This window comes from Molothrus aeneus, chromosome 3, assembly GCF_037042795.1.
Source record: "Molothrus aeneus isolate 106 chromosome 3, BPBGC_Maene_1.0, whole genome shotgun sequence".
NCBI lineage: Eukaryota > Metazoa > Chordata > Aves > Passeriformes > Icteridae > Molothrus > Molothrus aeneus.
In genome coordinates this window covers 47,876,769-47,900,837 of record NC_089648.1, presented here as the reverse complement: position 1 = coordinate 47,900,837, position 24,069 = coordinate 47,876,769, and the positions used below count along the sequence as shown (strand labels likewise).

Genomic DNA, 24,069 nt, shown 5'->3' with positions numbered 1-24,069 from the left:
GGAATGCTTGGAAATGGACTGATTTCCTCACAGCCACCCATGGGGTGTCAGGTTTCCTGCGGGTGAGCAAAGGCTCATATGGAAAACAATCTGGCTGGCTTAGCGTGCCCTCCTGAGCAGCCCCAGCCCGTGGTGGCTTTGTGCAGTGCTGGTTGCTTTTACAGCTCCAAAGCTTGCTCCGTGACTGAACAGCTACCTCTCTGTTCCAGGAGAAGGAAAAGTGAGGGCTTTTGGTCTGGGGTTTCTGCAGCCTCAGGGGTGGTGGTGGTTTTCCAGCGGGAGGCCTCCCGGAAGGGGGAGTGTGCTTGGCTTCGGAGCAGCACCAGGGCTGCTGGAAGGGAGGATGCTGATTACAATAATAAACAAATGCCGGGGATAGATTACCACACGGCTGTCAGAGCAGGCGGCACCAAAGGAGGAGATCCCCAGCGAAGGCTTTGGAAGTTGCAGCAGGATCCTTTGCTGGACTTTTTTTTGCTTGCACAAAGGAAGTTACTTTTTAGAGACGTCTAATGGGCCTTGGCTTTTCTGTGGCGCAGCATCTCCTGGGCGAAGCGAAGAGGGCTGGAGGTGCCTGATTACTGCTGTAGCAGCACCCAGCCCATGGTGCTGGCTCTGAGGAAATCAGAAGAGAGATGGCCTCCTGTCTGGTCACACCATCACGTTCCCTGCAATGAAGTGTGTTTCATTCCATTTTAACTTGTCTGAGAAGCTGGTTTTTGGTGCTTTCTATAGACAGAAATTTCTCTGGGGATTTTTTTTCCCTTGAATGGAGCAACATGGAAGGATGTGTTCCTTCTCTCCACCGGTTGCAGACCAGCAGGTTATAGCTTCTCTCACTCAGGGTCACTGAGACCAAGAGCTTGAGGCCTGCCAGAAGCACTTGGGTCCTGCAGGCCATTGCTGAGGAGAGCTGGAGGCAGTCCTGGGGAGGTGTGGAGCCAAGGAGATCCCCGCAGTGCCATGAGGTCAGGTCAGCCCTGCAAGGAGCAGCACCCAGTGTCAGCGGCTCACCCCTGGGTGCCCAGCCCATGGGAAGGAGCAGGGACACGGAGACTGTGACGATGGCGCTGTGTGAACTGTTCCCAGGGGAACACAGCCCAGGAGAGGGACACACGCTGGAGTGCCTGGAGTATTTTGAGACTGTATAGGTGGAAAGGAGAGAAACTTTTTGAAGGCTATAGACTTGGCTTGGCGGAGATACCAGGAAAATGTAGGCTTCGGGAGACGCTTAATGATGATTGGCCTGAACTTCAGCTTACGTGAGTTGCTGACAAAATTTGAACAGGTATGATAGGCACTTGCATGCATGCCTTTTGAAAAGGCTGTGTATGCCTTTGGAAATTACACAGTAAATAAAAAAGGCAGGTTGATGTTTAACTTAGCTTTTCTGTGTTGCTGTTTATGTCCTCATGTGCACTCTGTTTATGGAAATCTAATGTTGCTTATCTTCCTCATTTCAGGTCCTACAAGATTACTTTTAGAGCATCTCCTCTGATTGTGGGCATTTTAATTGACTTATTTATTTAATTTTAAGTTCCAAAGAAAATGAAGAGCAGCTTGGGCTTTGCTCAGTCAAGGGTGTAAGGAGGGGACATTACAGGCTGCCTGTGACCTTGTTACGCTGTTGGCATAAAGCAAGTGCTCTGGAGTTTGCTGTTTAATGTAGTTGAATGTTACTTTAGTTGAATTGGAAGATCTCATGATGGCATTTAAAGGTAGAATTATTTCCAATCAATATGCAACTTTCCCATTGTTTCATCTGTACTTCTTTTATTCCAACTAGTTACTCTTTCTCTTTCCAGGTTGTTTGATATCAGTAATGCTTAGAGGCAGGAGGTTTGGCTTTGAAGTGATTGTGCTGATGAGCAAGAGACATGAGAATGTTAAAGAACAGATTGTTTTCATCTGTTTGTCAGCAATTCTAGGGAAACCTCACTTGCATGTTGTAACACTGTTAGATTTGCTTTGTCTTTTTTTTTTTTCACCATATGAACTTCCTGTATATTTCAAAACCACAGTATGTAACAAAATACAAAGTAGTTTATTTATGAATCAAGATATAACACCTTAAAAATGTGGTCTCACAGTAGGAGAGCAGTTTGCAAAGCCTGATTCTGTGTTTTTCTAAACTTCAGGAAGTTCTTCTTTAGAAGTGTAAACCAGTGTTGTTCTCCTCAGTAGTTACCAGTTATGTTTATCAGGGATAACTATGCTTGAGACAGTCACTATTTAGGATCCCACCAGCATGACTCTTTCAAAAGTAGCTAAGAGTAACAGTAAAAGGATTTGTGATCTGACTTCTTCGCTGTATAGGTCACTGGCTCCTCTCTTGCTCCCAGTCTGTCATCTGGCCTTCACTCTTCTCTTGTGGCTGCTGCTGTGGTAGCCTGTAAAGATAAGGACACGTGCCAGACCCTGAGATGCTTCATGACTTCATTAAGAAAGAAATTTTTAACCAGTGTTTCTAATATTTTATGAATCACACAAGCCCTGGTATTTGTAAACTCCAAGCCATCCCCTGTGACTTTGAATGTTCCAGTGTTTATCTTGAAGAAATTGATCATAGCAATTCTCACCAAAACTTAGAGGTCTCACAGCTCTGCTGTATTTTTTTAGCTTGAAGCTTGCTGTGAAGTTTTGTTGTCTACTGTGCTGAAATTTGTAATGCAACATAAAAGGCTACTTTGGTGCTGGAGAAGGGTAAGGTTTTATTTGGTAGACTTTGATCATAGACTTTTAGTCTATGCTTATTTATCAAGTTTTCTTTTTCTTTTTTTAAACAAGCTCCCTTCCTCCCCTGCTTCATCTGTCCCTCTTATGATTCCCCACACACCCATCCTGTCCTTCCTGAGGTGTTCGTTGCCAGGAGAAACAGTGCCATGACAGCAATCCTGGCTTGTAAGCTACTTTCAGCTCTCTGGATTCATTAATATATGTTCTACAGAGAGAATGATGAGTGCTGTTACTGTGGTCGTAATGCAGAAGCCAGATGGCATTTGCAGAAGCTTGCATGGCACTCCCTTCCTATGCAAAAACAGAGTCACATTACACTGCAGTAGGCAGGGCTGCTTTGGCTTTGTTCAGTCATAAATATGTGACTGCTGGAATTACTATTAACACATTTATGATGCCCCTCAGATGCTGAGTCTATGCCATGCAATGAAGCCACAGAGGTTGTTGAAGGCAGTGTGGTGTTCTCAGCCTTCCTGTAAGTGTATCATCATTCTTGTGATAAAATGAATCTTTAACTACACCATATGTCACCTCTTATCCAAGAGGCTTAAGTGCAAGTCAAATCAACTTTTTAGAAACTTGATGTGTTGGTACAAGGCTCTTGGTAATAAAAGCCTTTGAAAATTAGAAGTGAAAAATGTCCCAATGTGGGACAAGTTCAAGTCCTAAACAAGTTCTGTTTTTTCTTCATGAAATATCTGAGAGTTTAAGTAGTAAATACATTTTTGTGATATCTACAGCAAATTGCTTTGATCTTACACTTAAGTTGCAATGGCTGTAGTGATATTCAGTATGGTCTGTGTATGATACTTGAGAGAGGTTTGATGTCCATCTTTATGCACTTCTGGCACTGGTGGATTTAAGATAATGGCAACTCCACCTAAAAATTTTCAATGTGTACAGCTACTTGTGAATGTGAATTCATTGTGAATGGATTGCTTAACAGCAGCAAACAAACAGCCTTTTCAGAGGCCGCTGCAGGCAGGCCTCTGCAACAGCAGATGGGATTAGCCTTTCTAAAGGCATGACTGTTCTCTGACATCAGAGGAGAGACTTCCTGGATGAGATGAAATTTTTATAGCATTCTTTTTACATGGGCATCCCTTTTTTCCAACTACTCCCAGCATTTTAAGGCTGAGACCAATAGAAGTCCAGTTTCCCTATTACAATGGCTACTTTGATACACCTCTATCCTGCCCTTCCTTAAGAGTCATCAGAAAGTGAAAAGCTCCAAGTAAAGCGGAGGCTAACAGGAATATCTTCCACAGCAGTGTTCCCAGAGGCAGTTGGCAGAAGCAGGTAAAATGTACTTGGTTCAAGATAAACTAAACAATGTGCTATTAAAAAAAAAAGTCCATTCCATTGCTACCTGCTGTGAGACGTCAAAGAGCGATGTTCTGGCTGTGGTGTGGTGTTATGTCTGTGGTGTGCAGTTATGTCCTTTGATTGGCACTGACATTTTTCCTCCACCTATTCCAGCTTGAAGATTTTTCTGCAGGTACTTTGATGAGCAGCCATCACATTTATTCATGACCTTTGAAAGATGCAAGTGCAGCATTTCTGTAACCGTGTCTTTTGCTGACTTGAGTGCTGTCAGTGAAGGCAATGGACAATCATTTTCATGAGACTTGCAATTCTGTACACCTGTTCCACTCACAGGCATCATCTGTATTGGGTGCAGGAAGTACAAAACTGTTCTGGCAAAACAGCCTGGGAGTAACTTTTGCTAGGGAAAATGCAATTTTTCAAGCTGATTTTCATTTATGAAGAATCAACTTCAAGCCCACTAATTCCTTTTGAGATAAGCATGTGGTTCAAAAGCCACATACAAGAGATGGCTTGTACCTGGGGATTCAGAGGATGTAGCACTCCATGTGCCAACACAAAATGCTGCCAGGCTTGTTGCACAGCATTAGCATTGTACCTGTATGTGCATTTCTTGCAAGCCATATGTGGTTTGCATGGCATAACTTGCCATCCCTGATATGTGGTCAGATGCTTACAAAAATACAGTGGAATTCTGTTTCCTAATAAACATAAAAATAATTGGAGTGTAATCCAGAATTTTGCTGTATATAGTGGGTTCAAAAAACTTTGTAGTAAAACATTGATGAGTCCTGCCTTTAAACCCTCTGTGAAGCTATGATTTGGTACAGAATGCTGTTGACTTTTTTCTTGAGAGACTAAGTTGAGTTTTGTGCCCTATACGTAAGAAAAATTTGATTAGGATTTCTTGATAAAAGAATCTTTAATGCTATGGGAACGTATTTCCCTTACAAAATAAAATAACTTCCCTGTTTTAGATCCTTGTATTATTACCCCAGAATTTTTAATAGTGAGAATTCAATACAGTAACACTTTGTATATTTCAGAATGCGTAGTTTCTTCTGCTTTAATTTGGCCATAGAGTTTTCGTCCATTAGTTGTGTTTTTATCTTCATTAGTTGTGTTTCTATCTTCAACAGAAGTATTTGAGCCCTATAAAAAGGGAAATACTTTGACTGTGTTACTGTCCTTACTGGTATATTGCCAATACAGACAAAACCTGAAAAAATGTGAGTAGAAGTGAATCTGTTAATAGCTTAGAGAGTTGCAGAGTGAATTAGAGACCCTCTGGACTCATAATTTAGAAAAAAGATGCATCATGTATGGGTTTGGCTTGGAAGTTTCTTGCCTTTTTTAAAGTATTGATAGTTTCCAAAGGACAATTATGCCTAATGCTGTAACTGCTTTTAACATGTCTTTGCAATTTATAAGGGGGAAAGAAAAGACAAAAGTTTAATAGCTGATTGAGTTGGGTTCCTGAGTTGGGTTCCTAAGTTGGGGTCTGTTCTGATCTTTCTCATATACTTCATTTACCCTGGGTGTGTCACTCCAGTCTGCCATTGGGCTGTTCTAGTAGCAACTTGTTTTTGGGTCCTTTTCAGTATTTCCATCTGCAGCCTTACTGAGTGGCACATATTTATACGTTCTTTAAAGACACATGCTCTTCAGTTGTCATTGCATGATCATTTAGATTTTATTTGGTAGGAGTTAAAGCAAGAAGGTTTTTTATTATGGAGACAAGGTTTAAAAGCAAATCCAAATGTAAAATGAAAACTTGAATTCTGCAGGAAGAAAGCTAAAGAGGGAGAGAAGCAAAGAAGGCAGAGAAGACTCAGAATGGAAATAAAATTTTGAAATCACCACATCAAAGTGGGAAAAGGCAGCAGTTTGATCTTAATACTTAACACTTAAAAGGAATTTAGGGAAGTGGCAATGTTTTAATAGTCTGGCTAGGGTTAAGTACGTATCTAAATGCCAAGCTAGTTATTTCTTCTTCTTTCTACCTTTCAAACTTTGGAGCTTTCACCTTGATTTATATATAGGTTCATTTTTTCCTCAAAAAGCTTTCTTTTAATTTAGGGCATTAATCCTGCAAGACCTTGCATGTGAACAAATATGTTGACCTCATACAATAAATTATCCATTCAGTTTAGCAGCCAAATGCACATAAATATTTGCAAAATTAGCAAAATATGGCACTTGTGTAGTAGTGTCTTTAAAAAAAAAGTTGATAAAGCAAGAAGACATTTTCTATTTATAGTGTAATTCTTTAGGATTTGGGGTTTTTTTTCTGTTGTGTTTTTGTTTTGTTTTTCTCTTCTCTGCCCTTTGATTTGTTTCACATGTACTGGGAGACCACTCTGGTCCATATCCCTTATGCACTGGGCAGAGAGCAGTGATGGAGTTTCACAGTTGTATCTCCCTTTTTATGTGGCAAAAGCAACAGAATTTTTCCCTCTTCTTCTGCGTTCTCTAGTGCATTGTCCCTGTGACTCTGAATATGGGAACTTCCATGTCATAATAGGGGAATATTTAGAGTTTCTTATAAAATATTGCAGAATTGAAAGTAGATTAACTCTTACTAGAGTTAATCCTCACTGGGACCCAAGAAGGCATATTCAACTTTTTCCATCCCATTTTTTCCCACGTAGGGGACAATGGAGAATCGAAGACCAAGAAAAAGGCAGGAGAAAGACAAATAATAGGTTAGGAGGAACATAAATGGGGGGGTTTACAGAATGAGAGTCCTTTCCACTTTGAAGAAAGAAATTTGAAGGTAGGGCAACCACATATTTACAAATAAGACTTGAAAGACTTTGAAAACACTGTGAATAATGGAGCGTATGACCAATTGCTAGCAATTACAGCAGTCTTAGGGTAAAGTGGGAGCCCATCATCCAGAAGACAGTGCCTGAATAAAAATCCAGATGTTTTATATCATTGTTGGAGAATAACTAACTTATTGTGCCCATTTCTTGCTGTTAGTTGTTTTTCACATTCCACTTTCCTGCTCTACTTCTTCCATGTGCACACTGATGTGGGGTATGTTATTTGATTTTCTCTCCATCTTTTTTTTGAGGGCTGTGACAAACTCACATTCAATAACTTTATCAATCCCATTGGGTTATCTATCAGCTGGCAGTGGTTGGTTGGTTTTTTTTCACCTGGAAAATGGAAAGCAGAAATGAGAGAGAAGTTAATTATGAAACTTTATTCTTTGAACTGATTTGTCTCAACATGGTTATTACAGATGGGGATCAAGAATGTGAACAGCAGATTTATTGCACCTTAATGTAACTTGATGACTGGAAAATGTAAGAATCAAACCCATTGTGAATGAAACATTTTTGAGCAGGCATGCTGAATTGTCCTCTCAAGTAAAAGCAAAAAAAAGCTTTATGAAGGTTCTAGAATGAATGGATTTACAGTTAATATTGTGATTGTAGAAGGAAGATTAGAGATCAGGTTTTTTTCAATGAAGTTGTCATTTGTGACTTTGAAGAGGCCAAGAGAAATGTTTTGCATGACCTGGCTTTTGTAGCACTGATTCATTGCACTTGGAATTGTAACTGCTGTGCAGTGGCTGTACCTCCTGCTCTGTGGGATTGAGCTGGGTTTCACTGCACCTGCATGCATGTTGGAGTTGTAAGGACAGGAGCTACAAATATTTTCAGATAAGCATCTAATTCAGGTAGTGACTCTGCTATCTTGTTTGGGTTGGCTGAACATCAGACAATTCCATTTTGTTTTTTCCTTTTAAATGTCAATTTTGTTTCTGTGTTTAGAATGGTGATTTTTATCAGGTTGTTTCAAAGACAGAAAAAGGGGTTTTTTCCCTGCTTTAAAGGAGTGAATCTCAGTGCAAATAAAGGTGGTTGTCCAAAGTCACATAGTAGTAGCTCCTCTGGCCATACAGAGCTTCACCAGTGCCTCCCTCCCTCTCTCACCCCCTTTCCCACTGTCCCATCTCTCCTCCCTCCTCTTCTTCACCTGTATTCTGACTTTTTTGTTTTCTTTCCTAACTCTAGAAAGCTCTCATTCTATCTCAAATTCATGGCTACTTTTCCACTTCTGTTTGTATATGTGCTAGCAGGAATACATCTTTAGGATGGGGAGGTACAAAAGCCCCCTCCTTTTCTGCTTCTGGGAACAGATGGTGATTACTGAGGAGTTGATTAGAAGAATAAAAACCTTTAAGGAATTTCAGATATTTGATTTCCTCCTTTGCAAAAGAACTTTATTTACATCTGTATCAAGTTCCTGTCATAATCTTCGTTGATTAATCCTATTGAGACAGCGAGTACACCTCCTGGCTTTCAACACATTTACATTGCTTTATTGGAGTATAGATAGATGTGATGTATGGATGCTAGAAACCATTGGCAGTGGTGCAGGAAGTTTTGTTTACTCTTTTTATGTGTTTTAAAAATAATACTGTGCTCAATTAGATGAAGACAATATCTGTAATGTGTTTCTTGAGGCAGATGGTAGATGAGAGAATAAAATGTGTTTAATTTCTAAGGGGAGGAGAAATGAATCAAGAGAATGGAAATCACAAGCTTTTGTTTTTCTTTTCAGTATTTACTATGAAATTCAGATTATAATATATCCTGCCATTTTATGTCTACCTCTCCATATATTCAGGCCATTATGTAAAGTAGTTTAATTGTAAAAATGGACTTTTAGTTGCTGTAACCATTTAGCTGCAGTTTAGGGTTTAAAGTTAAGATTTTAGCTAAATGCTTTCATTATGTGTGACCTAAAATATTAGATAAAGGCTGCATTTCACTAGACTGTTTAAAGTTTCTGGAATGTTTTGTTTCAAAGAAGAAAGAGATGACATAGCTAAGGCTGAATCAGTGTAATTTCTGGAGAGGAAATGAGTTCTAGTGCATTTGCAAATACCACACTGTGTGAAATGCGTGGGTGAACAGGAGACAGTTACCTTCAGTGCTACAAAACACAACATCACAGAGCTTGGTGTTTATAAATCTATTTCCTTTTTCACAGCCTTGGATGACTTTCAGACTCCATTTCTCACACTTAAGAAAGCTAGACCTTTTGTAGTGATGTTAATAGGATTGCAGGTTTTCTCCTGTGCATCTTTTATCAGAGACACCCAAGGAAGCTGGAATACGTGCTCTGTCCTAGTGTTTAGAAGCACTCATGAGAGTCAGCTCTCCTCTCCTCTACTTACAGAACTATGTTTGAACTTTTCTTGCTGGTATTTCAGGACATCCAAGCTGAGATTGATGCCCACAATGACATCTTTAAAAGCATTGATGGAAACAGACAGAAAATGGTGAAAGCCTTGGGGAACTCTGAGGAAGCTGCTCTGCTCCAGCACCGGCTTGATGACATGAACCAGCGCTGGAACGACCTGAAGGCAAAGTCAGCTAACATCAGGTGAGTAATGAAAACATCAAGGTGTGGTGGGGAACAGTTCCTTTCTTCTTAGAGGCTTGACAAATATGACCACAGCATTGAAATTATCTATGTACTCTCTTTCATGAAGGACCTCTGAGTGGAAATATAAAAACTTGGTGAACTTTTTCACCAGGTAGGCTTAACTACTTGTTTTCTCTTCAGAGCTTCACAGTTGTAGCTTGCTGACCTTGTACCAAAATTTCCAGAAAGTGCATTGAGTCTTTCCTTATTGCAAATCAATGGCAGTGTCAGTGAAATAATTCTGCAAATCTGCCATGACTTTGAGAAGAAATCAGAGGTTTGTTGATGGTTTTGTTTTTCAAAAATTTTTGTTTTGAGATTACCAAGTTACTAAAACTTGCATCTTAAGTATCTTGATCCATTTAATTGGTTTTGAATGATTAATTCAAAATAATAATTCAGTTGCTGCTATTCAATTGAAATTTTTTTAAAGTACTTATATTAATCAAGGAACACATTTTTACAGTTTTTTGACCCTTTCTGTGCCAAGCTCAAGTGTGGTAATTGTTAAATCTCAGTGATGTCACTTTTGAAATGGATACTGCATATACAGTATTGAATTAAATTCTATATGAAAATGAATTACATAGAGAATAATTTCTAGAGCTTTTAATTGCAACAACTTGCTTGTTGGTTTGAGAAAACTGTTCTTTTAAAACAATGGTCAACATTCATATGAATATTCCAAAGGCCAGGAAAATGAGCCAACCTTGAAATTCAGGGACAAGAGTTTGAATAACTGAAATAGAGGGGAAAATTTCATATTTACTTTTCATGTCCACTTATCCCATCACCAACCTCCAGCTGGTGAACAGTTAAATGAAACTATTAAATCAGCTCCTTGAAAGCCCTTGAAGGACTTGAACCCAAAGAACCAAGCAGTTTGGTGTGGAAGCTTGCAGTGAGTGGCTCCACCACATGCACAGTTTAATGCAAGAGCTGTTGGACTTGAGTTGTTAAAAGTTCTATTCACAAGTCCATGTGAGAGAAAGACAAAAGCATGCTCCTAAAATAGTAGCTTATCAGTTGTGGAGTCCTAGCAAGAACCATTGGGTTGCTTGGCCATTCCTGGGCCTGGTCATAATTTGGGAGAAATGGATGGCCATGAAAAAGGGCCTTCAAGCCACTTATCCTGTACAGCCATGAGTTCCAAGGCTGTAGTACAGAAAGACTGATTGTGCTCAGAAATTGGAATACATTTTCTGAATACAGACCCATCTTTTCTGTTCTTCATATTTATGGCATGTGTATCCATTGGGCAGCATTAATGTTGCCCTGCTGGTACCTGCTGTGCTGTGGAGCCGCATGTCACTGGAGATCAAAGTGTAAGATAGGCAAGACAGAGAATACTGGTGCAAATCAAAGAAAAGGAAATTAACCTTTCAAATCTCAGTCACTACTGAAAAGAGCATAGTATTTCTGAGTTAATGTATTTTGCTCTGCTCTTTGATTGCAGTTCACTTTTCCAACTTGTGCAAGAGTCCTGAAAGCCTTCATAGGGGAGTAACAAAGCACAGAAGTCTGTTTGCCTTCAGTTTTTGCTTTCTTGGTGTATCTTTTTACAAGGATGAATTGGAAAGCAAAATTATATGGATGACTCTTAGTGAGAACATGTAACTTTTAGATGCTAGGACTGAAGAATGAAAAAGCTGATTGTTTCGTAATGGGTTTTAGCTTGGCATAGTGCTTCCAAATTAAAGTTTCTGTAAGCTTTTTAGAATATTTTCAGGTATGCATACATTCCAATTATTCTGATTTTTAATTGCTGAAAGTACTGCTCTCCTGAAGAGAGACAGCATGAGTTTTTCTCCTCACTTCAGTCCTTAGAGCTGGTGTGCTAGTCACTATGTTGAGTTTACTTCTTTGCTACTGTAACTAAAGGGAGTTCCAAACTGGAAAAGCAATGTTGTTCTGACATATTTTTAAATGCACTGAAGCTGCTTAAACCTGTACTTGGAGTTTCTATGATGCTGCACCTCTCTCCTTGAAATTGTTGACTTAGCTTCTTTCTTTTTCTCTCTTTATCTTATTCCCTGGAAGAAAACAAAGCTGCAGGCTTGTGGGGGTCTGCTTTTTAAAGCCAAATGTTTAGGGGAGATTCTTTTCTCCTGGGGCAGGAGGTGTGAGGATGTTGGTATTTGGGGGAGGGTAGAGGTAAAAGTATGTGACAAACGGAAAAGGAGTTTCTCTCTGTTTCTCTATATTTAGACCACCCACCAATCTTTTTTTATTCCGTGTGTTCCCTTGTCACTCAGCAGGAAAAGTGCTACCTCCATAGCAGAATCAAAAGCTGAGGAGGTCTCCAGCTGTGAAGAGAGCCTCTCAGGGTCAACAGAAGGGGAGTTGTGTCAGAGTTGCTGTTTTCTGGATGATTTTATTCAGCATGGTGGGGAGGGGGAGGGAAGGGTTCCTCTCAGTCTGGTCAGTTGGATGGGAGCATCTGTGTTCTTCAGGTTCATCCAGGATTCCCTTAGGAGTGCTTTTGCATACCCAGTGGTTGCTGCTGGTGAATATTTGTGCTCCAACTCATGCCCAGACACAATCATCTATAACTGACCTCTATTTTGATCAGAGCAGATTCTTAAGCCATCACTTGACCTAGTAAATCCCTGAGTTTGCCAATTCACATGAACACACACACCTGAAGCTTTGTTGCAGGTTGTTTATCAGTAAAGTACCAATTCCAAAGCAAAGGCCAGTAATCCTGAGAGAGAGAACAGTGAAGCCCAAGAAACATTTCAGAACTTCTGCATAGTTTATCTTCTGTTTCTGATAATGTCTGTATGACAAATATAAACATGATACTAAAACTTTACACTGAATTGCAATTTAAAGCATATCTTGACTCTCTTGCTCCTGTGCAGCATTTGCTTTGACTGGGATTTACTGAATGTGTTTCTTTGCTCCCCAGGAGAATTGAATACTTGTGTCTGCTTTTCAGCTGCTTCATCTTACTTTCATTTTCAGTATTGCTTTTGATAAGATTAAGAGGATAGTATTCTGGAAAAATCCAGGCTGATGTGATGAGTTTTTCCCTGTTTATTTTTTCCCTTTTTAATATCTTTCTTTGGGAGGTTAAGTCACTTTGTGCTCAGTGAAAAATTTTGAAGTCCCTGCTGGTGTAGTCCATTTCCTCTCCACCCCTTCCTGCTCTACCTCTGCAGGATTAACTTGCACTGGACTTTGAAACCATGTGCTTTCTAGTGTTATTTTTGGTATTGACATTAATTTGGCATGTACACAAGTACTTAGTGGTAAATTACAATGCATTTTATCCTGTAATATATGCAATATCATTCCCATTTATATCAGACTTGTTGTTTTACTATGAATATTATTGGATTGTATGTTACAAAGTGGTGAATCACCCTTAAATTGTCCTTTATCTAGTTACAGGAGATTTTCCCTTCCTCACAAAGCTCCAATTTATTTTGCATACAATAATTTCACTAAATAATTAGAGCAGAATCTTGAAGCCTTAGAGAGTGCCAGTTTTGAGAGGTGAGAGCTGCTTATATGTGCTAGAAACAGTAATGTGTCATCATGAATAGAGATTTCACTATCAAATGTACAGAAAGCTATAAATCTGAACATTTTAATTGTAGTTGCTACTAGAAATTCTCAAAAAGATACATATATATATTTTTTTAGGAAACAGAGTCTAATAGCAACACTGTTAAGTTCAAATGTGGGCTGCCTTGGCTTAGATGAGAGGGCAATGTGTCTCCTCTGCCTGATAAGTAAAAAGTATAACTCTTTTCATTTCAAGAAAGAAGGGCCAGTTCTGAGTACCTGAAAAAATATCAGGGGAGTGGAGACAATACATTCCACTCAGAAGCTGCTGGCCTGCACACCGAGGCCAGCACAACTTGCTTGTGCTTCAGTGCATGGTGGGACGCTGACTCTGCATTTAGGCCTGACCTCCTAGGAGCTTGTTGCAATTCAGTGTTGAGACAAAGGTATCAGTGAGAGCAATAAGGGACAATAGAAACCATAACACACAAAACTGTAGGCAATGAAATGTCACTTCTAGCAACTACTTTCGTTTCATATTTTTTCCCAAGTAGTTACCTAAGTGCTTTCCTTCACAGGAGTGAAGGAGAATAGGTTCCTCTTCCTAAAGGTACTTGGTTTATCCTTTTCAGAAATATGGATATTTTTTTTCTTTGTATTTCCCTCCTTATTTACTCTTACTTGACTGCCTTCTTGATTCATCTATCCTAGTATTGATGGGAGATCTCAGTGTGGCCAAACTTAAGCTTGTGTTGGATTTAGCCTTGTAGCACATCATCCCTTCAATCCAAATGTTCTTGTATCAGCCCCAAACATTCACTCTAATGTCATTTGAAATGATAATACAAGCTAGGTGAAAGTTTCTAGGTGTGAGTCACAGGGAATCAGAGAAAAAAAAAGATAGCCAACAATGTGCAAAATATGAAAGGGAATAGAGTTTACTTCATTCATCTTTCAGAAGCAGGGAGAAACTTGCAGAACTGGTGTCAGACTACGCTGAGAATCATTCAGCTCTACTCCCCCATCTGTGCGAAGAGACAAACTTTTTTTTTGCTGATATAAATTAGATAGGTGCTGATCTTGAATGATAGCATAACAAAGAATGACTGCAGTAAAAGAGGGGTAGCTGCTCCCTTTTGAAGATTTCTATGCATCTTTTTGGCACTGCAGGGAGAAGACACTCAGTCAAGGTATTTCTGAAAATTATAGAAAAAGGTATTGTGGAGAGTTTGAATTATTTGTCAATTAAAGTGAGGAAAAGATTCACTGTATTAATAGTCTAACAACTCAACATTGATGAGAGATGATTTATTAAGTAACTGTGTGTCACTGACTAATATGTTCAGCAGCACAGGCAATTTGCTAATGATAACTACTGGTAGAACACACTGGATTTTGCTTCTGGAGAGTCAAGGTCCTGGTGTGAAAGAGTTCAGGTTTGCAGTGCTTTAGCTCACAGAATTATATTTGTGCATGTTGCACAGCAGTGGGGGAGTCACTATAAAACACAGGAATTTTTTTATGTTGCTTAGACATGCAATGTTCAAGGTTTTGGATAAGTTTCAGCACCAGGGACTTATTTGTCTGTGTTTGCCTGTTTCTCCTTTGCTTATTTTGATTTGGTGTGCAAAGTGTTCTGAAATAAGGGTTTTTTTTTTTTTTAACACAAAGTTGCTTTGCAATTAAGCACTTGAAACATTCTCATCTTAGTGATGGAGTAATTTTGTTTGTTTTCCCAAGCTGGTTTTGCCATTCAGGGCTTTAAAGATGCTGTTATGCTGTATCACAGGGCTCACTTGGAGGCCAGTGCAGAGAAATGGAACAGATTACTGACATCCCTGGAAGAGTTAATCAAATGGCTGAATGCAAAAGATGAAGAACTGAAAAAACAAATGCCTGTTGGAGGGGATGTTCCAACCTTACAGCAGCAGTATGACCACTGCAAAGTAAGTTGCTTAAGTTTTATGGATATGCTACTGCGAATTATAGAATGAAGCAAATTTTTGTATGGGAGAAATGATGAATGCTTCCTAGTGACTTATTTCTATAAAAAAGCTCTAGCTCTCCACCCATTTTGCTTCCCTCCTTGCCTATTAAAGCACAACTAAGATACACTATAAAATTTCATCCAAACAGTTTTTGAGGCATATGTTTAGTCTAAACACTTTTTCTTTACTGTTCCTTGATATTTTTGGAATTCTGATAGGTGAAGCTGTTATTTTACTCTAAAAGTTAAGAAAGGCATGCAAAAGTAAGAAGTGACCAAGAGTCATGAAAGCAAAGGTGAATGTAAATTCAGTAAAGCTGTGAACAGTGCCTTTCTACGTGTTATTAAACTCAGGAGTGATAGCAGCCCCTTACCCATGCACATTTACACTGCAAAGATGTCTCAAAACTATTTTAGAGAGCTAAAATTTTCTCTGTGTGTTGTACTGTTGTAACTATAGCATGCTGTTCTAGCTTTCTGGTTTTACTTGTCCTGTTCTGGTTTGTATGTTACAGACTATTAATCCTGAATAGTTCTCGATGGTAAACTAGTCACTTGCATCTGCATTTCTTCATTCATGTAGCATGTGGAGTCTATTTTGCCAACTCTGATCAGTAATCAAGTGAAGATGGTTTTGCCATTGGAAAAATTCAATCCAGTAAATCTGGTTCCATCTCATTTGTTGATGTGTACGGTGTAAAGAGAGAAAGAGAACAATGTAGCATTATATAGCTAATTGCATGATAAATATGTTCCCCTCTGCCAGCTACACTGGTGTCTTTTCTGCTGTGGTGTTTGGTGAGGGCAAAATTTAAGTTTGGAAGAACTTACTAATACAGAAATACTTGGAATACTGTAGGGAAGTACAGAAAACGTAGTCTGTCGTGAGCAGCACTTTTGCATCTTCACTCCAAAATAGAAGTGCTTAAGGAAATCTGCATACATTTCTTCTTAATTTAGTCTTTTAAAGTAAATTTATTAGCATAAACTCAGGAACTTTGTTTCTTGAGAGAGTCATCTCTTCCTAATCCACTTAAAGCATCAGGCTCTCTTTGTAGGCACATCTGCTGTGATTCTTTTTATAATGATCAAATGGTGTATTACTAGTGCCAAAGAGCAATAAAAGGCTGAAACAGAGCCAAATATGATTTTGAAGGAGGTCAGTGGAAGGTGGTAGACCTCTACAGGTTGTTTTCTAAAGGCTTGTTTGTGTCTTGTGTAGGTTACAGTATGTGCATGATAGTAGCAAATAGTACTAGTAAGTGCCTTTCATCTGAAGAACTCAAATTGATTAATAAAACTGGGGCTTTATTCTGAAGTGGAAAAGTTTGGTAGTAATGGTGCTGGATGGCTTATTTAGACCACTAATGAACTGCAGCAATATGAAGGAGAAAGCACCTCTGGGCTGTTTAATCCTTGCCCTTATGCTTAAAGAGTAACTGATATTTTGTTAGGTGTCAAGGTTAAGACTCTAGTGAGTTAATTCAGGTGCTTTTGGAGATTATTCTTTCATTTTTCAAAAAGGCAATTTTCGTGCAATGTCACAGTGGGTACTGGATATAGTTGCCTGAGTTAAGTATTTAATATGAGCTGCATTAATGGTCTGCAACAGCATTAAGTTAAAGCCATCCTGAGTATCACTTTATTTTTTATATACCTACGCCAGCAAAAGCACTGTATACACTTGCAGATATTTCTTAGATGATGTTTGGATGACTATTTCCAAACAGTTATTTTGTTAGGGGAATCAGGAGATTCCCATATATCTTGTAATGATACTTGTGTATACCAGATACCAATTATTAGCAGACAGCATTTCACATTCTGTGGAAGTGTTGCTTATTAGCTACTGCTAGAGGAGGGGAGCTGAACCACAGCTGTCTATTGGTTTGATTCTCATGGCAATGCTTCACTGCTGGTTCTTAGCAGGAGCTGTTCACTCCTTGCTGAAGCTGCAGTTTACTAATAAACTTGATAAAGTTGAAAAGTTGTGGTTTTTTTCAGAAATAAAGTGAAAAATGAAGGGGGGAAAAAAAACCCAACCAAAACCTGACAAAATGAAACCCAAAGTATCTAGAAATCCTTCTGCTTCCTCAGCAAGGTTACGTGATTAGTTGATGTGGTTAGGATGCTGGATGAAGTGTCCAGGAGGACCCTTGGCTGAGGAGCACAAGTTTTATTCCTGTAATATTTTTTTCTTTTGAAAAGATTATGCCAAAACTGCCCTTTCAGTGGATTTTTTGTAAACTTTATATAATTCCATGTTGTCAGTTGCTCTGTGCCTTGTAGCATGGGTATTGCTGGCTGGTTGCATTCGCTTTGCTGTTAAGGTGTTCCATTTGGAATTGTCTCTTAAGCTGGGAGTTTTCAGTGTTTCAGGTTTAAGGTGTAACTGTGTCAGATGGATATTGCAGAGATATGACTTGATTTCTCTAGCTCCGAAGGATACTCCCTTGATTCCACTTCTCATCACCAGCTGTCCTGGTATTTTTTAAAATGTTTCTTTGCCCATGCTTCTTCAAGCATTAAACCTCCTGAACATTTCATTTTTAAGATTTACTTTTGATCAAAGGGGTTTTTTTATGATCCCCTGTGAGTTTCTGCAGCAGCACATCAGCTAACCTTGAAAAGGTTCTCCCAGGTCTGTTTGTGTGCCTCTGCTCTTCTCTTTCCTTTAGTTTCATACCTTAATGTCGTTTTGAAGTTGTCTTCACGCAAATTGAGCAGTTCAATACCTCACTTTGTCTCCACTACTCTGTGACCCATTTTCTTCGATTTTCAACTTGCTTGCCTGATCTTGTCGTTGCTGGCACTTCAAAATCTAAGTGGTAAAATAGTGGCTTGACTCTGTAAGATGTGCCCTCATGATAGTCCCATCTCCTTTGCTATATTTTTCTGAGTTCTGTTGTATTAGCATTATTTTTTGCCTCTAGTTACTTGATAATTGTTGTTTTTATTAACCTATTTTTTTCCCCCTCAGGTACAGGGAATGAATTCTTTGCTTCAACTTAATGGCACTAATTCTGTAGACCTCTGTTAGTATCTCCCTCCTTCAGTGCTTGGCTTCAGCACTGCTAGATAGATAAGTACAGTATTATGTGGCAGTTTGGGTTGGCTCACATTGTTTGGATACTACTGAGGTCTGTTTGGACAGGAGGAAATAAATGGTTTGCTGTTTGATTTTTAAACTTGTTTTTGTTTTAGATATCTCTCATTCTCCTGTGTTTTAAAAGCAAACATTGCACAGAGCACTGTTGGTAGGTTGAATTAGGGCTACAGATTTAGCCTATATTTGCCAGCTTAACAGAAATCTTTCAGGATGTGGCAAATATTTATAATTTTTTGACTCTTTTTTTGTGTTGTTCAGCCAAACTTCCATCAGCTGGAAGTTTAGCTCATACTGAATGCTCAGTCTATCAATGAGCACATCCAGTCTGGGTGTTGTGTTGCTCTGTGTGTTGCAGGGGGCAGGGCAAAAGGAAACTTAAACAGTGGTGCATGAGTTTCCTATTTTGATTATTCTCAAAAGTTCTTCGTCTTTAGAAGAGGGGTTGTGGAGCAAGAAATCCTAAGAATACTGGAAAATTTGGGACACTGACAAGAAGTTTAAAAGTACCTGAGCTGAAAAGGTGTTCATATGGAGTGTACTTACTGCTGAGTCTATATTCACACTCCAGAAGTGTGGGACACAGGGGAACGGTTTATAGGGAAAAGAAACCGAAGGCACTTACCTTTTCAGAGTTTATTGCCTTTTTTTTCTCCCAAAATTTTACTTTCTCACTGTTGCTAGTTCTTAGCAGCTCATGCTTCCCTTTCATTCTGTTCTTTACCAGTCTTCCATATAAATATTTATTTAGGGTTTTAATGTGTGTGATGCAAATTTTGGTCAGCTGCATAGACCAAGAACAAAACCCCGCACCAGCTCATCAAAACTGAAAAACCAGAATCACCATCCCAAGCCTGTTCCTCCCAGACTCTATCCCTTGAAAATCCACCCCTACATGCATATTATAGTATTCCAGAAAAGAAAATCTGCAGAATTACCATGAAAAATCAGTGGAATTGCTGGTTTTGTGCATGTGCAAGTACCTACCTAGAGTCACACATGTGTACAAGAGGAGGCAGCACAGATACTGACACTTTGTTCTTTGGAGATGCACTGAGACTTTTATGTATCTCATTGTTCTACTGGAAGAGTTTCTGACTGTAGCTTTTTGAAAGTATGCTTTTGCTAAAATACAAAGAGAGAGAACCAAGACGTTTCAAATTAAGCAGAAATGGGTACCCTCTTGCATAAATCCTGTTGGCATGTGTCTGCATAAATGAACAAATGTCTAGCTAATGCTAAATAATGCATACCTCTTGGATCAAAGAGATGCTTCACTTAGCTTCATTTGAGCTCAGAATGAATTGGCAAAGGACCTGTGAATGTTTGATTGATAATTTTATATCTATGGATAGGTCATTAATATTTTAGATACTCTTCAAACTTTTTGGGTTGCTGTCTCTGTATTTCATGTTTCAGACTTGTTTTGTTAAAGTAATCAAATAATGAAAGTTGTAGTATTTCAGTCTGTTTTACTCAGCTGTTTTCACTTAATCAAAGGTGTTAGCATAGCCAACTGGAAACTACTTTCTACGTGTTGTTATCCCTTCAGGGTGCCTGTAATTCTGTTATTCTCTTATTCCCTCACAGTGGGAAAAGCCTGTGAGGAAAAAATCTATTTCTAGCCTTAAACTTTTCTTTGCTCTTTCAGTTTGCCTGCCTGACTTTGGGCAATGGGCTTCTTCTTAAATTACTTCCTACTTAATTATTCTAGATTTGTTTTTCTGGTATATTTTCTTTATTAAAATCTGCTTCCATGTTGGGAATTACTAAATCTAAGAATGAAAACAGAAGCATTAAAGTATTGGTGCTGCTTTAGGCTATTCTCTTAATATACTCTTAAGTAAAGAAAAAGCTTTATTAATTGTTACTCATTTCATCACATAAGACACAAAGTACACAAAATCTCTGCTGCTTAGAGGTGGTCAGCTAAATTGGTTGGTCAGTTAATGGGTGGTAGCTAAAACATTAATTTTGACTACAGTGTGAGCTATGAAAGGAGAATTAAGTGGTCCATGGTTGGAAGTGGAAAAGCAATACAGCCTCTTGCTGTAGAGGAAGAGCTGCAACTTGGTGTGATGGAGAAGGATGTGATGGAAGCCGGAGCTTGAGCAAGATGCACCATGCTGCTCTGAAGTGGCTCTTTAAAGTCAGGATGTGATTTCAAAAACTACATGCTCTAGCAAGAAGAGGAATAGCCTTCCCAATAGTCTATCAGTGTTACCAAGGGGTATGAAAACTCCTTAAGTAAACTTGTAGGGGATAAGAGTTTTTTAAGAACTCTTGAAATTTTGCATATTTGAGAGTCCTGAATGTTGATTATTGGTGAAAAAAAATCTATTGTACTACACTAAAAGTATGTATTGCTAAAGGACAGTACAACTCATTAATCTTTAACTGAGACTTCTTTGTGGTGTGTTTAGGAGGAAGAAGTGGAAATTGTGGGTGGGAATATTTTGTTACAGGAGAGGAAGAGTGTATTTAATGTTTGAAGTTAAATGAGGATTCTCAAGTGGACAGACTTATATCCATTGCTCCCTAAGAATTTACTTAAACTGATTTGTGCATTACATGACTGATTCAGGTGTGTGTCACTGCTCTCCTGGGCTTTTTCTCCCGAAGAATGATGTGTAAACAAAAGCATGGGACAAAGAATGAAATGTTAAATTAGGATGCCAGTGCAGTGTATTTTTAACTTTGACAAAAAATATTTTCTCCTGGCTGTATTTCATCTTGTTCCCAGAAGTGTGGTTGTCTTGCGATAAGTCAGGAAAATTGCAACAGATCAGTACTTAAAATAATAAATAACCTGGATAATAAAAGAACAAATTATTCTGTCACTAATGCAGAGTAAAGGAGGTTATCTTACTGTGGAAAAAAACAACTCATAGACACTTTTCCAGTACAATAAGTGAAACATTTCTGTGGGGTTGCCTTTTTCATAATATCATTTTGATGTACACAGCTCATGCTGCTCTTTCCTGAGGAATCATTGTCTCGTTTGTTTTAATCAAAGACTCCCACATAAATTTTTAGGACCTCACTGGGTCTTTTTCAAACCACTGAATAAAGGAAGATTTGTAGATATCCTCAAATACCTAAGAGGTCATTCTGACATTGCTGTGGAGGAGAATGCTTGTGCCATAAATTAGGCTTACATTGCAGAAACAGCACAGCAATCAGCCTTTCTCTTTGTCCTTAAAAGGCCTCCTGTTTCTGTGGTATCTTTTTATTTCACCTCACAAAAGACCACTCTAGCTCCATCACTGTTAGGAGTAGCCCATCTACAACTAATGACATCTTATAACATCTTGATGCACTGGAATGTAGCAGACGTGTTTCACTCCTGTGTCTTGTGACTGGCTGTGGCCTGACCTTCAGGGGTGAGCCATGAGCACAGCCAGGGAAGGTGATGGAGCACAAGCACATTAGTGACTGATTTTTAATCTCCACCCATAAGACAGCCACTCTATTCTCTTAGCTACATGTGTTGTTCATCTTGCTGTGTTCTGACTGTGCTATATCCCTAGGGAACTAAAGTGACTGCTATTGCACATGATACTTAGGATGAAGTTGCACCAATGCAATGTTTGACACTGTAATACAACCGTGGCATTTTTTATCATTTCTGAGGACGCTCAATATTTTGTTGGCTATTTTTTGGTAAGTGGCATATTAAGCAAATTATTTCTGGGACCTGGCAATGAAACTCCAAAGACCTTTTTTCCTAAGCTGTAACTGCTCAGAAAAATGCTCATGGATTTAAATTCGTGTATGTTTTTTCCTAAGATCAGTTGGTATTTCAATTACATTTAAAAATGCTGGGTACCTCCTGAAATCTAGGGATGATATGTCACCAGATGAGCTGCTTCACTGCATCCCAGAGATGGGATGGTATAAGGAAATGAGACAGGACATTTCTCTAAATGCAAATATTGTTTTTTGCTGAGGTCTGTTTTTCCAAAGGCAGAGAGCCAGGAAAAAACACTGGTACAGTCACAGTGAATCTGTTTTTTCAACTGGAGAGTGCTACTAGAGGGCCACAATAATACAGGGTCCACTGCCATATTTTTTTCAGGTGCTTTCATAGTCTGTATTAGAGATGAAAGCTGTTTGTCCTGCCCTTTCTCATTTTGACACCAATTTGAGGTTCTTTCTGTATAGTCAATTAAACCAGCTCAGCTTTCCTTGATTTCTCTGTGGTCTGTTTTGATAAACTGGGCCACTAAGAGGAAACTTACTCTATTTAACAAGGCTGTTCACTTGTCGTTCAAGGGGTGGAGTGGAGCTTGTAGGGTTTAATGCAAATCTTAAGACCCTTTTTATATAACTGTCACTTTTCCATGTGAAATTTGTGCAAGCACTAGAGAGATTTATTTTCTTTCATCTTGTGTTCTTAGTGGGCAGAGTCCCCTATGCCTCACTGTTTTGGAGAAACTGAACAGATTAGTTTATGATGCACTTCTTAAATATGCAGTAAGAGAGAGGCAGTTACCACTTTTAAATCCTCCTGAAACTTACTGCATTTGCAGACAGAGACTGGTGAAGAATCTTTATTTTCTGTTAAGAGCATCTTAATCTAGATCCTGCTTCTTGCTGCTGGAGGCAGGCTCTTTAGGGAAGAAGAATATTTAACTCCAGTTAACTCCTGAACTCAAGGATCCTCAATCCCTTGTTATTACTGTCAGTAATCCACCCTAGGAAGATCAGCAATAAGTTGGAAAAATTGTGTTTCCATGGCAGCCATCCTCTTCTGTTTTCATGCAGATTCTAGAGACTGAAGGCTAGGTTTCAAAATAGGGGAGGGGATAGGATTCTGCTTTTTCTTACACTTTTCTCTTAGTTTTCCCATTTCGGTTTTGTTGCACTTTTAGAATGCAAAGGTAGGTATTGGTTTAATGGGCAAGGTAATGTCACAGGAGGTATTTTGTTCTGTTTTGTTTTCTTTCCAATAACTCTTAACCATAGTTAATAGTTGTTCCTAGACAGTTACCACACATCTGTATCTTCTGACCTGGGTTTCAGTGAATTTCTCTCCTCCAGGGTGGTTAGTCTGTGGGGCTGGAAAATTCCTAGGAGTGTTTCTAGAAGTGGTTTTCTTCTCTGAAGTTTTGTTCTTTCAGCTTGGATGCCAAAGGGTGCTAAACTGAAAATGATACTTAAAGATTTGAATCTTTCTTTTTAGGAAAGCTGCTGGAGGTTATATTTTTGCTAGTATGTGTTTCCTGCAAAGTGAATTCAGTGCTGTGGTTCAGAAAGGTATTATATTGGGTCTAGGGTTCCCACTCCCACACCTTGAGCTGCTAGACGTCCTTACCACTTACAGACTCATCCAGAGTTAGTTGCTTTGGGAGAAAGATTGAGATTTTTTCTTTTAATCAGATTTGGAACCTGAATAGAGCCTTTTTGGAATCTCATCTTGTGAGGCTGGTAACATGATTCCTTTCCTCATGCCATTTAAAGTATCATCAGTAGTTGTCCACATCAGAAGATTTGGGCTACCCTGAGCTTCAGTATTAAGGTACAATTCCTCCATGTAGTGCTGTGCCTGGTAGGTCTGCAGTGTCTGCAGTTATTCCTTAGAGTTACTGGGATTACTTTGTTTTAGTCAGTAGATTACAGAATTTGATGAGCATGGTGTAATTAAGAAAGAAAACATTTGCTTGACAAAGTGACTGTTGATTGTGTGGGTTGCGTTCCTTTTGGTTTATGTCATGGCTTTGGGGTGGCTCTTTAGGCACCTCTTTCTGGAAGGAATGCTGTGTTGTCCTCACACTTTTACTACTAATGAGTTATTTTACGTGCTTGGTTGGTCATCTTGAATTTATTCCCCTATAATGTGTGAGGGCACTTTAAAAGCATCCTGTACAAAACCTAAGTTTTCTCAAGGGTCCTTTCTATCTTGTTGCTTAATGACAATGGAGCATTATGTCAGTGCTAGTAGCGAAGCTAC

The 24,069-nt window shown here is 39.0% G+C and overlaps 1 protein-coding gene across 2 annotated transcripts in view; it reads left to right on the top strand.

Annotated features, from left to right (window-relative positions):
- UTRN (utrophin) overlaps window positions 1–24,069 on the top strand; it is a 341,520-nt gene that overhangs the window by 214,534 nt on the left and 102,917 nt on the right. For both annotated transcript variants that reach the window (XM_066546847.1, XM_066546846.1), the window contains 2 exons: window positions 9,296–9,468; window positions 14,813–14,969. In XM_066546847.1, coding sequence (XP_066402944.1) covers window positions 9,296–9,468; window positions 14,813–14,969 — 330 coding nt within the window. The remainder of the gene's footprint in view (window positions 1–9,295; window positions 9,469–14,812; window positions 14,970–24,069) is intronic.